Source organism: Microcaecilia unicolor, chromosome 10, assembly GCF_901765095.1.
Source record: "Microcaecilia unicolor chromosome 10, aMicUni1.1, whole genome shotgun sequence".
In the NCBI taxonomy this organism is placed as follows: Eukaryota; Metazoa; Chordata; class Amphibia; order Gymnophiona; family Siphonopidae; genus Microcaecilia; species Microcaecilia unicolor.
Window position 1 is genome coordinate 12,682,213 of NC_044040.1, and position 14,397 is coordinate 12,696,609.

The following is a 14,397-nucleotide window of genomic DNA, read 5'->3' on the forward strand; positions in this document are numbered from 1 at the left end:
GCTACAGTATATTTGTACAAATATGAACTGAACATGTCCAAAACCGAGCTCATAGTCTTTCCACCAAAACCCACTTCTCCTCTTCCTCCACTCTCTATCTCAGTTGATAACACCCTCATCCTCCCCGTCTCATCTGCCCGCAACCTCGGAGTCATCTTTGACTCCTCCCTCTCCTTCTCTGCGCATATCCAGCAGATAGCCAAGACCTGTCGTTTCTTCCTCTTTAACATCAGCAAAACTCGCCCTTTTCTCTCTGAACACACCACCCGAACTCTCGTCCACGCTCTCATTACCTCTCGCCTTGACTACTGCAACTTACTCCTCACCGGCCTCCTACTTAGCCATCTATCCCCCCTTCAATCTGTTCAGAACTCTGCTGCACGTCTTATATTCCGCCAGAACCGATATACTCGTATCACCCCTCTCCTCAGGTCACTTCACTGGCTTCCAATCAGATACCGCATTCAATTCAAGCTTCTCCTCCTTACCTACAAATGCACTCAGTCTGCCGCCCCTCACTACCTTTCTACCCTCATCTCCCCTTATGTTCCCACCCGAAACCTCCGTTCACAGGACAAATCCCTCCTCTCAGTACCCTTCTCCACCACCGCCAACTCCAGGCTCCGCTCATTCTGCCTCGCCTCACCATATGCTTGGAACAACCTTCCTGAGCCCTTACGCCAAGCCCCCTCCCTGCCCATCTTCAAGTCTTTGCTTAAAGCCCACCTCTTCAATGCTGCGTTCGGCACCTAACTCTTACCGTTCAGTAAATCCAGACTGCACCAATTTGACTGCCCCTTTCTGACTGATTGTTCACTTGTCTCTTAGATTGTAAGCTCTTTGAGCAGGGACTGTCCCTCTATGTCAAATTGTACAGCGCTGTGTAACCCTAGTAGCGCTTTAGAAATGTTAAGTAGTAGTAGTAGTAGTATAGTGAAAATTAAAATAGACTTGGAAAACGTTGGGAGACTGGAAAATTGCACATTATGGTGCTGTAATTATAAACTTTTTTTTGTTGTTTGTAACATTTGATAACATGTTGTGTGTTATGGTAGTACTATTCCCCAGACAAGTTAACATTGTTTATTAAATGGAAATTGCATTAAAATTATTTTTGAATTCAATAAAAATATATTAACACAAAACATTATACACTGAGGCAATAACTTTAGAAAGGCTTTCTTATACATCTGATAGAATATGCATGTAAAATGCCTCTTAAAAAATTAACTCTTGGGTTAAAGGTATACACAATGACAAGAATGTGCATACTTTTATAAGACGTGCATGTAGGTGTATTCAGGGACAGGCTTTGGGTGGAGTGCAGGCAGAGTTGCAATTTACATGTGAACATTTGCATCTGCTCCTGAGCAGGTGTAAATAAATGTATGTCTACAACTCTATTTTAACTAGGATTTTTTCAACTTTTATGGGACAGTTTTATAAAAACACAGGCACTTGGCCTCCCAATCTAGGCATCCTGTTATGAAATTGTTCTCAGTGAGAGTAATTTTAAAAAGTAAAACAGTCCTCTTCACGCATTGAAATGGATTAATGTAAAATTTGCTGTCCAATATGTGGGTAAAATCTAATTGATTTATTCTTAATTTTCAAATCCCAACTACTAAAGAAAAACTTACTTTCTATTACTGTCACATGCTTGCAAGGTATACACGGTTAGTACTGATGCACAAAAGAGTCCTTCCTGTGTAGAGCTGACAGTCTAGCCAGGAAAGACAGATAAGACAGATGCTTGGGAAGAATGTGGGGGAAGATTTAAAGTCTAAAATATGGACTGATAAGTGCAGTTTAATTGAAGTGGTGGATCACTTTATCTAATTGGGTAAAACTGTAAGGAACAGTCTTTGCCCTGCAAACCAAACAAAACAGGAAATGGGGAGGATTGATGAAGGAGAAAGCAGGAAGGCATCCCTAGCACTTCACCCTCCCCCCCCCCCCCCCCCCCCCCGGCAATATCCTTTTAACAGAGAAGTATGTAACCCTTTTTTTTTTATTTTTTAACCAAGCAATTTCCTCCTGTTTCTTTGTACGTCCAACTCAATTAGAACCAAGGCAGGTATCTGGCACAACAATACTTCATTCCCCTATTTTATTCTGTTCAAGGTTGCATTTATTTGAGTAACCGCTTAAAACCAAGGCATCAAAGCAATGTACATTACAGTAGTATCCAAAGGAAGAAATAGAAATATAATGTATTAGGGAAAAGCAAACTCCATAGGACCCTGCGATCAACAGCGGTCCACCTGTCCAATCAAAAAAACTGTTTCATGTATGAAAAACTAGTCGAAATAAATGCATCTTTAACAAAACTTTAAACGAAGGAATGGAGGCCTCCAAATGTAGTGAGAGAGAGGGGGGGAGGGTGTTCCATAATGTAGGTTCTACCACACTGAAAGTTGCTTTCTGAAATGTACAAAGAGGTACATTCTGAACTGAGTGGGCATGGAGTAAATGTTGGCTGGAATGCAGGGCCCATGAGGGAATATATAGGGCAGTGGGTACAAAGACAAAATGGAAGGGAGCCAGTATGTAAAATCTTAAATATCAACAACAATACGGTATTCCACTGGAAGCCAATGTTTAGTTTTTAGTAAAGGGGTCACATAGCCATATTTAGCATTAAAAAGCAACTTCACTGCAACATTTTATATATTAATTGTAGCTGCCTGATCTCTCTGTCTGACTGATGCCCTTGGAAGTGCATTATAGTAGTTCAGACATGTAAAACCCCGCTAAGCTAACTGCCTTTATTTACCACATTCTCTGGCAATGAATTCCAGAGTTTAATTACACGTTGAGTTAAGAAACATTTTCTCCGATTCGTATTAAATTTACTACATTGTAGCTTCATCGCATGCCCCCTAGTCCTAGTATTTTTGGAAAGCGTGAACAGACACTTCACATCTACCCGTTCAACTCCACTCATTATTCTATAGACCTCTATCATATCTCCCCTCAGCCGTCTTTTCTCCAAGCTGAAGCGCTCTAGCCGCTTCAGCCTTTCCATCCCCTTTATCATTTTCGTCGCCCTTCTCTGTACCTTTTGTAATTCCACTATATCTTTTTTGAGATGCGGTGACCAGAATTGCACACAATATTCAAGGTGCGGTCACACCTTGGACCAATACAAAGGCATTATAACGTCCTCACTTTCGTTTCCCATTCCTTTCCTAATAATACCTAACATTCTATTTGCTTTCTTAGCTGCCGCCATACACTGAGCAGAGGGTTTCAACGTAGCATTAACAACGACGCCGAGATCCCTTTCTTGGTCAGTGACTCCTAACGTGGATCCTTGCATGACATAGCTATAGTTCAGGTTCCTTTCTCCCACATGCATCACTTTGCACTTGCTCACATTAAACGTCATCTGCCGTTTAGATGCCCAGTCTTGTGATGTCATCTTGTCCAAGATAGGTTTGTGAAAAGAGCCAGTACATTATTAATAAATAAAACTGCTATTCCACACTGTAAATTAATGAAATATCAGTCATCTACATTATTGCTGCATGTGCTTAGTAGTGATGTAGAAACGAAAGGTAGTACATTCATATTAATTCAGACCAAACTGTTAATAGATTTAACAGTATTAGAGAAGTGGTTGGCTCATTCCTCTCTTTAGGAGCAATTACATCATCTACAGCAGTGTATCCCAAGTCCAAACCTGGAGTATTTCCTTGCTAGTCAGGTTTTCAGGATATTCACAATGAATATGTATGAACTGGTTTTGCATACACTGCCTCCATTATATACCAATCCCTTTCATGCATATCTATTGTGGATATCCTGAAAATCTGACTGGCAAGGGGGGGGGGGGGGGTACTCCAGGACCGACTTGGTGAAACACTGATCTACAGTACTCTTTGAAGAGCAGGAGCCTGACTTGGGTCTCCTGTTTAAGAGCTTATGTCAAATTATTATCCTGTGTGTTTGTTTCTGTGTCTCTTCAAAGTCCCCATGACGGGTTTCACCCAGAGGGCCACCATCGATCCAGAACTGAATGAGATCCATGTTTTGTCTGGCCTGAGTAAGGACAAAGAAAAGCGGGAGGAGAATGTCAGGAATTCCTTCTGGATTTACGACATTGTGCGGAACAGTTGGTAAGTATTGGCAGTATTTGTAGTAAGAAATCATGTACCATTAGAGTGAATTATACGTTAAAGATTTATAGAGAGAATAAACCTTCCAGCTAGTATAGTGGCTTACTGCACGGCATTTGCCACCTATGTCAAAGGCCCCTCATTTGATCCTATTTCCAGGTTGTCTGGGGTTGAGGTTATCATGGCGGGTAGGAAGTTTTATATTGCTGTATTCAAGACCCATGATTGTTCAAGCCATCTGACATACTCTCGGGGTGGTATTGATTGCTTGGGTACTTAAGCTTCCAGAAGTAATTTCTATAGCTCCTGGGTTTTAGATTCTAGATTTACCATCTGAATGTAATTTATCACAGTTTAGTATTACTACTACTACCTCTATTTAGCATTTCTATAGCGCTACAAGGCGTACGCAGCGCTGCACAAACATAGAAGAAAGACAGTCCCTGCTCAAAGAGCTTACAATCTAATAGACAAAAAATAAAGTAATCAAATCAGTTAATGTGTACGGGAAGGAGGAGAGGAGGGTAGGTGGAGGCGAGTGGTTACGAGTCAAAAGCAATGTTAAAGAGGTAGTATTCAGTTTTTCTACCCTTACACTGGAAGTTGTGCCAAACAAGCCAGGGGAAAGGGTACACTTCACTTCTTTGGTTGGAGGGGCCAAACAAATGAATCTCTGACCCTGCCCACATGCTCTCTAGTTATGCTGTGTTGGGCCAGAGCCTCAATGACCCCATCACATTTTTCTGCCTATGAAACATTTTAAAACATTGTTTTAGGAGTAAAATTAATCCAGTCTGACTTAATGTTTGATTTATTGTAAAGCCCACAGGTTCAAGTCCCTTGTAATAACATAGTGACACTCACGTTTGCAGTGTTGTGATTCAAAATGTGATGCTCAGATCTCTTGTTTTCTTCTCCTTTTCCATTGCAGAGTCTGTGTGTGTCTAACCAGTGGTTCTTAACCCAGCCCTCAGGGCACCCCTAGGGCCAGTCAGGTTTTTAGGATACCCCAATGAATATACATGTGATAGATTTGCATATAATGGAGGTTGCGCATGCAAATGTATCTCTTGCATTTTGATTGTGGATATCTTGAAAACCTGACTGGCCTGTGTCCAGAAGACGGTGTTTTTTTTTTTTTTTTGTTACATTTGTACCCTGCGCTTTCCCACTCATGGCAGGCTCAATGCAGCTTACATGGGGCAATGGAGGGTTAAGTGACTTGCCCAGAGTCACAAGGAGCTGCCTGTGCCTGAAGTGGGACTCGAACTCAGTTCCCCAGGACCAGAGTCCACCACCCTAACCACTAGGCCACCCCTCCACTGTTGCTACTATTTGAGATTCTACATGGAATGTTGCTATTCCACTAGCAACATTCCATGTAGAAGTCGGCCCTTGCAGATCATCAATGTGGCCGCGCAGGCTTCTGCTTCTGAGTCTGACGTCCTGCACGTACGTGCAGGACGTCAGACTCATAGAAACAGAAGCCTGCGCAGCCTTCTACATGGAATGTTGCTAGTGGAATAGCAACATTCCATGTAGAATCTCCAATAGTAGCAACATTCCATGTAGAATCTCCAATAGTATCTATTTTATTTTTGTTACATTTGTACCCTGCGCTTTCCCACTCATGGCAGGCTCAATGCGGCTTACATGGGGCAATGGAGGGTTAAGTGACTTGCCCAGAGTCACAAGGAGCTGCCTGCGCCTGAAGTGAGAATCGAACTCAGTTCCCCAGGACCAAAGTCCACCACCCTAACCACTAGGCCACTCCTCCACTGTTGCTACTATTTGAGATTCTACATGGAATGTTGCTATTCCACTAGCAACATTCCATGTAGAAGTCGGCCCTTGCAGATCATCAATGTGGCCGCGCAGGCTTCTGCTTCTGAGTCTGACGTCCTGCACGTACGTGCAGGACGTCAGACTCATAGAAACAGAAGCCTGCGCAGCCTTCTACATGGAATGTTGCTAGTGGAATAGCAACATTCCATGTAGAATGTCCAATAGTAGCAACATTCAATGTAGAATCTCCAATAGTATCTATTTTATTTTTGTTACATTTGTACCCTGCGCTTTCCCACTCATGGCAGGCTGAATGCGGCTTACATGGGGCAATGGAGGGTTAAGTGACTTGCCCAGAGTCACAAGGAGCTGCCTGTGCCTGAAGTGGGAATTGAACTCCGTTCCTCAGGACCAGAGTCCACCACCCTAACCACTAGGCCACTGAGAACTCCTGGTCTGTGCAAATGATATGTGAACCTTTTTCTGTGTTACAGGTCTTGTGTCTACAAGAATGATCAAGCAGTGAAAGAGAATCCCAGTAAAAGCCTTCAAGAAGAAGAGCCCTGCCCAAGATTTGCACACCAGCTGGTTTATGATGAGTTACACAAGGTGTGTCTGAATTTTAAAGGAATCAAAATGTTTTATGAGACAGCACCAGTTAAACGAATAGGCTGTTCATTTTTGATTGAGAAATATAAGTATTTGATCATTCAAGCAACACTGTCATTTAGGGTGAAATGCTATATCAAACATATAAACGGCGAGTGACCGTACTCACTCGCAAATGCGCAGTAGAGACTTCCCTCTCTGTCCTGCCCCCGCATCAATACGTGATGACGGGAGGGCGGCACAGAGAGGGAAACTGCGCAAAGGGGAGGGAACCGCCGAGGTCGCCACCCCTCCCCCCCGAGGTTGCTGCTACTGGGGCCCCGCCCCCTGAGTCGCCGCTGCCGCCACCCCTCCACCTGGCCCGTCTCTTCGCTATTCAACTTACATCCTCGCAGCAGGCAGATCAGCTGAGCTGCCGTTGGCCTTCCTTCCCTGCCTGTGTCCCGCCCTCACCGACGTTACGTCACACGAGGGCGGGACACAGGCAGAGATGGAAGGCCGACGGGAGTTCAGCTGATCTGCCTGCTGCGGAGATGTAAGTTGAATAGGGAAGAGACGGGCCGAGTGGAGAGGTGGCGTCGGCGACTCGGGGGGGGGGGGGGTACTGGCAGCGGCGACCCACTAGCCGTTTTAACGGGCTCAACGGCTAGTAAATGTATATAATGCCCAGGAAGAATGACTTTTACATTATTGCTGCGATTTGGAGGTTTATCACATGGCAAGCAAGATGAACATAGACTCCAGATTTGATCAGGTAGTGGCTCACGGTCTCCAGCAACCCTGATAGACATCTGAGTACATAGTACGTTGAAGGCCCTGGAATAAGAGAAAAGTTTGAAATTTTAAATATATAACCCTATATTTTAGCGCTCTAACTTTTAATTGCTAAGAGTGGCTCAGTTAAACTGTCTCAAAGCATAATAGCCCTAGCTATAAGGTGTGAATAAAATAGTTGAGATAAGTATTTTATGTTTGTTTGATCAGGAAGAAAGAGTTGAGGTTTGCTGAAGGAAGTGATTTTAAGATGATGACTCACCAAGAATAGACTGCTTGCGTATGTGACTGCCCTCTTGCATGCACGTAATATTTACTCAGCTTGTTGGTTACATCAGTTTAGAATATGAAATAAACCATATTAAGCTATGCTGTGGAAATGACCAGATTAGGACAGGCTGACAATCAGGTAACTAGTATTACTGGAAGACTGATAGGAAAGAACAGACATGACAAATGTAAGTACTTGGCAGACTTCAGTAAATTGGAAGGAGGTATTTTCCATACAGAAATACTAGACACAAAAGCTCTTAATATGAAGCTAGAGGGAGGAAAGCTCAAAGAAAAGGACCTCCCCCCCCCCCCCCTCCCCAGAGAGCAAGCATCGTGTAACTAGAATTTGGATTATTCTTCCCAATGTGCATCACTTTGTATTTGTGCACATTAAATTTGATCTGCCATTTGGATGCCCAGTCTTCCAATTTCCTAAGGTCTTTTTGCAATTTTTCACAGGCTGCATGTGTTTTAACAACCTTGAATAGTTTTGAGTCATCTGCAAATTTAATCACCTCACTCGTCCTGATTTCCAGATCATTTATAAATGTTATTTAATCATTTATTTATAATTTTTCATTTTACAGGGGTCACTTGCAAACAGTAATACAGAGATGACTGTACATGAATACAATATTAGAGGAACACAAACTCAACTAGATAAATGGATTATATACAATCTTTCTCTTTCTTAGACCACAAAATAAATAGGGAAAGTGAAACAAGACAAGGAGATCAATTAAACAACAGTAAACAAAGAAAACTTGGTATTAACCTGATTATCCCCAGTTATTATTTATCTGAATCATTATTCCACGTTGATCATCTGGTTGGCTTCTTCAAACCCAAGACTGTGTATAGTCAATTAATTTCGTTGGAAACATACTTATTGTCCAATATTAGTGGAAATAATACACCTGATTTAATTTTTTTCTCTCTTTTAAAATCAGAAATTATTTAACAATACAAACACTTGAATCTCTAAACCAATTCCCACTGATTAAGGTAATCCCAGTTTCACAGGCTTCACTCCTTTTGAATTAATATACTAAGAGGAATCCTTTGTAAATGTTAAATAGCACCGATTCCAGTACAGATCCTTGTGGCACTCCACTTATTCACCCTCCTCCATTGAGAAAAATGGCCAGTTAACCCTACCCTCTGTTTTGTGTCCAATAACCAGTTCCTAATGCTGCTAGCATAAACCCATCTTTGTATGTATCTAATGTGCTCTGTCACAATGGCACATGTTATTCTTTGATTTGACGCTGCGTTGGTGACCAATATTTTTCTTTTCTTCATGTTAAGGAACCTTAATGCAGCAGGCTTTCTGTAGCAGTCCCATAGTGTGAATACAATTTTTTTTTTAAATTAAGAATAGGATGCTTATGTAAATCAATTATATTTTTTCAATGTGTAGTACCAGTAAAATAAATACACTTGAAATAGGGCAGTCAATTTGAAAGATCAACTATGCAAGCACAGGCAAGTTGCACTCTTGCTCCAGTGTTATATTTCAGGCTAATGTGAGGTATAAATGTCATGAATAAAATAAATGAATATGTCAGCATGTTGTTCCTTTATGATAGTTATGTGAGTTTAGCATTAATGATAACACATACAGAATTCAGTGTATAGAGGGTATAGAGGGTTATAGTTAGAGTGGAAACCTACACCCAACTTTTATTTCTCTGTCCTTGGGCACGTACTGTGGAGGAGTAGCCTAGTGGTTAGTACAGCGGACTTTGATCTTGGGGAACTGGGTTCAATTCCCACTGCAGCTCCTTGTGGCTCTGGGCAAGTCACTTAACCCTCCATTGCCCCTGGTACAAAATAAGTACCTGTATATATGTAAACTGCTTTGAATGTAGTTGCAAAAAACACAGAAGGCGATAGATCTAGTCCCATTTCCCTTTCCCTATTTGAGATTCTGCATGGAATGTTGCTACTATTTGAGATTCTACATGAAATGTTGATGCCACTATTGGAGATTCTAGATGGAGTGTTGCTACTATTGAGATTCTGTTGCTACTATTTGAGATTCTACATGGAATGTTGCTGCTATTTGAGATTCTACATGGAATGTTGCTACTATTTGAGATTCTAGATGGAATGTTGCTACTATTGAGATTCTGTTGCTACTATTTCAGATTCTGCATGGAATGATGCTACTATTTGAGATTCTAGATGGAATGTTGCTACTATTGAGATTCTGTTGCTACTATTGGAGATTCTAGATGGAACATTGCTAGTGGAGGAGTAGCCTAGTGGTTAGTGCAGCGGACTGTGATTCTGGGGAACTGGGTTCGATTTCCACTTTAGCTCCTTGTGGCTCTGGGCAAGTCACTTAACCCTCCATTACCCCAGGTACAAAATAAGTACTTGTAAATACTATGTAAACGACTTTGAGTGTAGTTGCAAAAACCACAGGAGGCGGTAGATCAAGTCCCTTTTCCCTTTCCCTGAGATTCTGCATGGAATGTTGATAGTGGAGGAGTAGCCTAGTCGTTAGTACAGCAGACTTTGATCCTGGGGGACTGGGTTCAATTCCCACTGAAACTCCTTGTGACTCTGGGCAAGTCACTTAACCCTCCATTGCCCCAAGTACAAAATAAGTACCTGTATATACTATGTAAATGGCTTTGAGTGTAGTTGCAAAAATCACAGAAGGTGGTAGATCAAGTCCCATTTTCTGTGTTTTTAGATTGCCTTTCATTATAGCTTAATTGGACTAAAGTCTTAGGGCCCTGTTTACTAAGGTGCAGTAGCATTTTTAGTGCGTGCACAAAATTAGCGCACGCTAACTGTGTAGGCGCCCATAGGAATATTGTGAGCGCCTACACAGCGCGTGCTAAAAGCACTGACGCGCCTCTAGCGCAGCTTAGTAAATGGGGCCCTTTGTGCTGAAAAAAGTATTGCTATCTCACGCCAAAAGAAGCTGCTTTTCTGTTTGTGTAGCAATGTGCTAGACCAGTCAACAAGCTGCTGTTTTTTAAGTCAATTTGAATTATAATAAAAGGAGTTTTGTCATTGCTATTTGTTTTGTTGTTGTCCAGGTTCATTATTTATTTGGTGGGAATCCTGGCAAATCATGCTCTCCAAAGATGAGATTGGATGATTTCTGGTCTTTAAAACTCTGCCGTCCTTCCAAGGAATACTTGTTGAGACATTGCAAATACCTCATTAGGAAACACAGGTATGTATAGTGTCATGGCTGTGAATGTGATTATTTAGCACAACTGTGAAGATAGGTGGTCTATAAGAAGTGAAATATATTTTTAAATAGCCCTTCTAATTTGTTGGCACGTTAATACACTTGCAAAACAGTTGCAAAGGTCTGTTGAGTTATGAGCAAGAGGAGGGTAAAAAAGTTTTCTAGATGGGTTACTTCTCTGTGGTGGTTTTGCTACTGTGGTCTTCATCAGCATTTGAAATATGAAATAACCATGCAGATGGAATTCACTGTATTCAGATTTCCCCATTTTTGTCATATTTTAATCACATTTGGTAAGATCCTATATACTGGAAGATGGGATCACATGTTCTTTTGGGTACCAGAATCACGAAACAGGCCTTTGATTAGAATTGAGTGGAGGAGTGGCCTAGTGGTTAGAGTGGTGGACTTTGGTCCTGGAGAACTGGGTTTGATTCCCACTGCAGGCACAGGCAGCTCCTTGTGACTCTGGGCAAGTCACTTAACCCTCCATTGCCCCAGGTACAAATAAGTACCTGTATATAATATGTAAGCCGCATTGAGCCTGCTATGAGTGGGAAAGCGTGGGGTACAAATGTAAGAAGGAAAAAAGATTAAGAATCAAATGCCTATGGTAGTAAGTGTCATGAAAGTAATGAGACATTTCCTTGGATAAAACAGTGTGACACCCGTAGAAAAGGGGGGCTTTATTTATTTATTTAGATTTTGCTCACACATTTTTCAGTAGTAGCTCAAGGTGAGTTACATTCAGGTACTCTGGATATTTCTCTGTCCCAGGAGGGCTCACAATCTAAGTTTGTACCTGAGGCAATGGAGGGTTAAGTGACTTGCCCAAGATCACAAGGAGCAGCAGGGGGACTTGAACCAGCCACCTCTGGATTGCAAGACCAGTGCTCTAACCACTAGGCCACTCCTCCACTCCTTTGTTTACAATGCAGTCAATTTTCCCTATATTGAGAGGACTTAATAATTTGGCCTGCTTTGTCTAGAAGAGACCTTCCTAAGGATGAGAGGTGAGCAGACTGCACAACACTGGTTATATTTTTATGTAATCAAAGCTACACACATTGATTCAAGCAGAAATTAATCATAGAGCAATTAGGTGAGGATCATTGCAGGTAACTTTTCCAGGGACAATAAAGCAAATTACCAAGGTAATATTGCTTTGATTGATGAAAACCATTTGTAATTTGCACCAAAGTCAGTAGTTTTGGTTTACTTAATTAAAAAAAAAACCCAAAACATAATTACCATTCCAGTCAGAAATCTGACTTCTCATAACCAACATGAGAAAATCTAAAAACATATAGTCATAGCAAAGTGGAGGAGTGGCCTAGTGGTTAGTGTGGTGGACTTTGGTCCTGAGGAACTGAGTTCGATTCCCAGCACAGGCAGCTCCTTGTGACTCTGGGCAAGTCACTTAACCCTCCATTGCCCCATGTAAGCAGCATTGAGCCTGCCATGAGTGGGAAAGCACAGGGTACAAATGTAACAAAAATAAAATAGATACTATTGGAGATTCTACATGGAATGTTGCTACTATTGGAGATTCTACATGGGATGTTGCTATTCCACTAGCAACATTCCATGTAGAAGGCTGCGCAGGCTTCTGTTTCTGTGAGTCTGATGTCCTGCACGGCCACATTGGTGATCTGCAAGGGCCAACTTCTACATGGAATGTTGCTAGTGGAATAGCAACATTCCATGTAGAATCTGAAATAGTAGCAACAGTGGAGGAGTGGCCTAGTGGTTAGGGTGGTGGATTTTGGTCCTGGGGAATTGAGTTCAATTCCCACTTCAGGCACAGGCAGCTCCTTGTGACTCTGGGCAAGTCACTTAACCCTCCATTGCCCCATGTAAGCCGCATTGAGTCTGCCATGAGTGGGAAAGCGAGGGTACAAATGTAACAAAAAAAAAAAAAAAAAAAAGATGCATAAGGACAAAATGGACCAGTTATTGCAGTAACATAGTAGATGACGGCAGAAAAATGACCTGCACGGTCCATCCAGTCTGCCCAACAAGATAACTCATATTTGCTACTTTTTGTGTATACCCTACTTTGATTTGTACCTGTGCTTTTCAGGGCACAGACCGTATAAGTCTGCCCAGCACTATCCCCACCTCCCAACCACCGGCTCTGGCACAGACTGTATAAGTCTGCCCAGTTCAGTGCTTCCCAACCCTTTACCTTGCTCCTCCCTCAAGCCACCCCTTCCAAGCCAATGTAGCCCTGACAGTCCAACCTGCTTATGATTACAAATCCATTCTGTCACTGGGAACAGTCAGTTCTTCCTTTTCCTATGGTGTCAAAGATAATTCACTTCTAATAACCAGTGGATAATTCCATAACATCAGTGGTTATGTCAGCACAAAGGGCCCTAAAGATTGGGTGGCAGAGCCGGTGGGGGGAGGCGGGGCTGGTGGTTGGGGGGGGGGGGGGGGGGTGGGCCTTGTTCTGGGCAGACTTGTACAGTCTGTGCCCTGAAAATGGCAGAAACAAATCAAGGTCAGGTATACACATAAAGTAGCACATATGAGTTTATCTTGTTGGGCTGACTGGATGGACCGTACAGGTCTTTTTCTACCGTCATCTACTATGTTACTATATTAGAAAGATACTGGCTTTCAAACTAGCATGATTTAGTTTTGTCTTCATAATAATGATGCTGTACAAATGCAGTAGTCTTTCTTGGTTGAAAGCTTGCATTTTTCTCCTAGCTCAACCATTGTTGCTAGTTTCGGTAATTGCTATTAAGATTTAATTAAAGAATAGTCAGGGAATGCAGGAAAAGAGTCCTCTTCCCCTTTGGTTAAAAAAAAAAAAAAAGGTCATTGCAGTAGACTTGGAAGGCTCTGGACACAGTGATTATTTTTCCCTCAAATTGGTAATCTGTAGTTCAGATACTATTTATGTGCAGTAATAATCCATTCAGATGATTTTTAGGCAGAAATCTGCAAAGGTACAGTATGACCTAGCTATCACAGTGCAGAAACATAAAACCAACTGGGAAGCACTTAAGCAGACTTCAATGCAAAAATATATTTTATTATGATTATATGGGGGGAGAAGCATTAAAGATAACTTTCTATAGGTTGCGTTGGTGACCAAACGGAGATTTAGGTATCCAGGCAGTCATTAAAAAGAATATAAGATAAAATCGGTAAGAAATTAAACAGAGTTTAGCAGAAGTAAGCACCATGTCTGTGATTACTTAGATAAATTAAAAACAGAACGTGGTGATAGATAATGGCCTAAAGATCCATCTGGTCTGGCCATTTTTCCTTTCTATTGTAATAATTTAGTCCTTACTTGATTTCTGATTTCATCAGTCTTTATCCCAAGCTATCTTAAATTCAGATGCTTCTACGTTGCTGTTTTTCTGAACATTTAAGGTTATCTCTACATTCCCATAATACTGTGGAATCAAGGTGAAAAGAGTCCAATTTGTAAATATTCTACAGATTTTACATGGCATGAGGATGGCCGTTCTGTAAAATGAGATATTTTAAGCATGGTAATGAAGTTTATCAATGAAAGCTTTGTCTGGTAGTACCTTACAAAAATGAGGCAAACTGCTTTTGTGATGCAGTAATAGTTGCTGTATAACTTTCCCTGTCTTG

General features: G+C 41.7%; 1 protein-coding gene across 1 annotated transcript in view; it reads left to right on the forward strand.

Annotated features, from left to right (window-relative positions):
* Window positions 1–14,397, forward strand: part of MKLN1 (muskelin 1) — a 168,204-nt gene that overhangs the window by 138,678 nt on the left and 15,129 nt on the right. Inside the window, exons 13-15 of the mRNA XM_030215980.1 lie at window positions 3,974–4,121; window positions 6,401–6,515; window positions 10,619–10,758. Of these exons, the coding sequence (XP_030071840.1) occupies window positions 3,974–4,121; window positions 6,401–6,515; window positions 10,619–10,758 (403 nt within the window). The remainder of the gene's footprint in view (window positions 1–3,973; window positions 4,122–6,400; window positions 6,516–10,618; window positions 10,759–14,397) is intronic.